This window comes from Protobothrops mucrosquamatus, unplaced genomic scaffold (genome assembly GCF_001527695.2).
Source record: "Protobothrops mucrosquamatus isolate PMUCROS unplaced genomic scaffold, P.Mucros_1.0 scaffold8199, whole genome shotgun sequence".
NCBI classification, from domain to species: domain Eukaryota; kingdom Metazoa; phylum Chordata; class Lepidosauria; order Squamata; family Viperidae; genus Protobothrops; species Protobothrops mucrosquamatus.
Window position 1 is genome coordinate 1 of NW_015393996.1, and position 3,711 is coordinate 3,711.

At 41.2% G+C, this 3,711-nt stretch overlaps 1 protein-coding gene across 1 annotated transcript in view; it reads right to left on the bottom strand.

Annotated features, from left to right (window-relative positions):
* Positions 1–1,655: 1,655 nt before the first annotated feature.
* The window catches only part of LOC107300730 (hepatocyte growth factor-like), a gene marked incomplete at both ends in the record, with an annotated part of 11,245 nt that continues 9,189 nt past the window's right edge, over positions 1,656–3,711 (bottom strand). Inside the window, one exon of the mRNA XM_015830030.1 lies at positions 1,656–1,774. Coding sequence (XP_015685516.1) covers positions 1,656–1,774 — 119 coding nt within the window. The remainder of the gene's footprint in view (positions 1,775–3,711) is intronic.

The window sequence follows — 3,711 nt, forward strand, 5'->3', positions numbered from 1 at the left end:
AAGAAAATTTAATTTAAAAGCATATCAAAGTCTAGATAGTGGATGAGGCAGTACCTTTAGACAGCAGAAGAGAAGAGAAAGGACTAGAAAAATCACCAAATGCAAAGACCCGCAAATAGAAGTCGAACAATTGTGGCAAAAGAAAGCCAGGATCGTACAATAGTAATTAGCCACCTTGGGTGCAATCCCAAAACAACTGGAGCACCACTTGAACCCCATCGGCATTGACAAATTCACCGTTAATCAATTGCAAAAGGCAGATTGACTTGGAACAACTTACATCCTGTATCAATACCTTTAACACCATCACACAACATCTGCCTCTCCTAATCCTTCGGAAGGCCTTGATAGGTGGACAAAAATACCAAATCCAGTCTAAACATCTGGTTGGCTGCATGACCAACCAGAACAACACTCTTTAGAATTGGTTGCTAAAATACTGAATATTAACCAACACATTCTTCATAAGCCAATGACCTATCATAACCTGTTCATAACCCTCTTGTAGCTATATAAAGAAGTAACATTAAAAGAGAAAAAAACATGCAGGTAATTTCAGGATCACCGTCAAAAAACCCATACTGAAACTCTTTCGTATGTATTGAATTAAAAAAAAGTCTCTTAGTTTGATTGGTTATCGTTTGGAAGTTAAACACTGAGATACGTAATATCCAGACATCTATAAATGCAGCAGATGTTTGTGTTCCCAAGAGAAGTCTTCCAACTTTGGCTTACATGTTAACAGCTAGCATAAAAAATAACACCTGTTAGACAAGGGGTGTAACAATTGCTTCTCAGATTTTATTTTGTATTTTTTTGCTACTTCAATTACTTGTTGATAGACGGCCTTGCAAGCATTGCACAGAAGGCTTGGGAAAATTCAGCATTTGCTGGACAGATGCAAACCTGAATCAGGGGTCCGGCATACACGTTTGTTCTATTTTAACAGAATAACACAGTTGGAAGGGACCTTGGAAGTCATCTAGTCCAACCCCCTGCTCAGGCAGTAAACCCTATATCATTTCGGACAAATGGCTGTCCAGTCTCTTCTTAAAAACTTCCAGTGTTGGAGCATTCACCACTTCTAGAGGCTGGTTGTTCCACTGGTTAATTGTTCTAACTGTCAGGAAGTTTATCCTTAGTTCTAGGTTGCTTCTCTTTTTGTTTACTTTCCATCCATTGCTTCTTGTCCTGCCTTTAGGCGCCTTGGAGAATAGCTTGACTCCCCTTTCTTCGGGGCAACCCCTGAGATACTGGAACACTGCTATTAAGCCCCCCCTCGTCCTTCTCTTCATTAAACTAGACATACCCAATTCCAGCAACCGTTCCTTATATGTTTTAGCCTCCAGTCCCCTAATCATCTCTGTTGCTCTTCTCTGTACTCTTTCTAGAGTTGCCTCCTGAAAAAGCATCTTTGGGATAACTAGGACCTGGATGGTGGAGAATCTCCATAGACAATTGACCACGAACTATTGTATGGCTATATCACACGTGTCAAGTGTGAATTACTGACCATAACAGGAGGCAAGATAAAAAAAACTGGGTCATCATACAATTCAGCCTAGTGTCCTTATCCCGAGGAGATTATTGACATCTGGACTTTGGGGAAGAAAAAAAATAAAACTTTCAAGAAAGCAGGCTGATGTGAAACTCACCACATGTTTTAATTGAGCAAAATTCCCAGGGGGTGTTTGGGTCAAGCGTGTAACACCACGGCCTCGGTTTACCATCCGGATTGCGGCAATAGTTATCATCAAAGCCTTTGTCGGGGTATCTGCAAAACATACCAACAAAAGCACGTTAATTGAGGTAGCTACCAGGGGGAGCCAAGCAGATGCAAGATACATTTCTCCATGCCCTCAATTCTAGGGAAGAATCCAAACAGGAGCTAATGAATGACTAGAGAAGCAGGAGAGATACGTCCATCAAGCAGAAGTCCTATCTTAACTGGGACCTCTTTTGCTAGGCTGTAGACCATCCGGTGGGGTCAATCTGCTAATTGGGTGATTTCTCCCCATTAGGGTCCCTTTTGACACAACGGCCTTAATTGGCTTCCTTTGGGGATGGCTCAATTAAGTGAGAGCAATGTAAACATTTCATGGGATGGCCGATTCATTAAGCAAAGTGCTTCTCCAGTTCAACAGCCCTGGGTTCAAAGCTATTTCCAACAAACTGGGTTCTATTTTTAGAAGCCAGAGCGTAATTTTGAGGCCGTGCCCTCATTTCCAGCATGGTAGGGGACAAGTCAAGAAGAAATTAAATTTCCCTTTGCCCTCCTTTATTATTTTTTTTTTCTCTCCCCTGCTTCTAATTACTTTCAATGCCCTTTTCCTAGTTATTCGTCAAGGAAATCAAGAAGTTGCGGGCTTACAAAGCAATGGCGAACTTCTTGTATGAATACTTTTTCATTATCCATTTAGAACTCCTTGTTTGTTGGTTTTAGGTTTATTACTTCTGGTCTGCTGGCAGGGGAAGGTTAGGCTGGATTTAAAGGAAGGCACAACACAGCTACTTTTGACTGAGAAACTTCTACACATTTCTACACATGTGGTCCTCCCTGGAAGATTAAAAACCTGATTTATAATTGCCTACGGGAGAAAGTTCTTTTTATCTTCAAGAGTCTAAAAAAAAAATCTCTTCCACAAATTTGTTTGAACACTGCAGGCTTCTGTTCCTTTAAGAGATGAGGCTCAGCATGATTTTTCCCAAACCAGGAGAACATGGCTTCCTCTGATTGGAACTCTGAGGAATGAATGGCTTGCCTCCAGATGTTGTGGGTGCTCCATCACTGGAGGTTTCTAAGAGATTGGGCAGTTATTTGTCTGGAATTGTGTAGAGTCTCCTGCTGGAGTAGGGGAGTAGACTAGAAGACCTTTAGGGTCCCTTCCCAGTCTGTTATTCTGTATTCTATTCCTGCCTTGAGAAGGGAGTTGGACTATAAGACCTCCAAGGTCCCTTCAAAGCTCTATAATTCTACGATTCTTTGCTCTGAGAACATTTAAGCAACCAAAAGCAGCTGTTGCAAGGTCCCATCTGGGCCAGCCACTGGGACTAGAGGTTTAGTTTTCAAAGTTTTCACACTCCAGCCCGTTTGGATCCCGCAACATTATCCTAGGACATGTAGATTTGCCGTCATTTGCAAAGCAGCTGTGCTCCATGGACGTTCAGGCAGCTTCAGCGTGGCTGACCAGAGACCATTATCCCCTTAAAACAATGTACAACACAAGCTCCTGCCCCCAGTTTCTGGAACTTCTTGTAACTTTCCTAAGCAGAGAACCCAATATTTGACAGGATGTAAAGCTGAACTATTTCTATAGAGATTTGTGTGGAAAGATGAAGGTCATTAATAATAAAGAGTTATTTCGGCAACTCTGATAGAGTGCTTCTTTCAAGTTATTTTTAAGCTCCCCCTCCTGAACCTGTCTGTGAATACGTTCTTTCCCTTTATTTTATTCAGATCCAGCTATCTGAATAATAATTGGCCTTGCTGCCTTTTAATTAGGCGCTTCGTGAGTGCCAGCTTAAAAGAGATGTCTTTCTGGTATATAATTAATATTAACTGAAAATCTTTTAAGATGGAGGCCCAGGAGACGCCTCTCCTCAAATTCACTAAGAGAAATAGTATCATACAAGATTCAGCATGGGATGGAGTTCATGGATCTTGTGACATGAGACTAACAATCAATTAGTAAAATAACTAAAAAAAAAAAA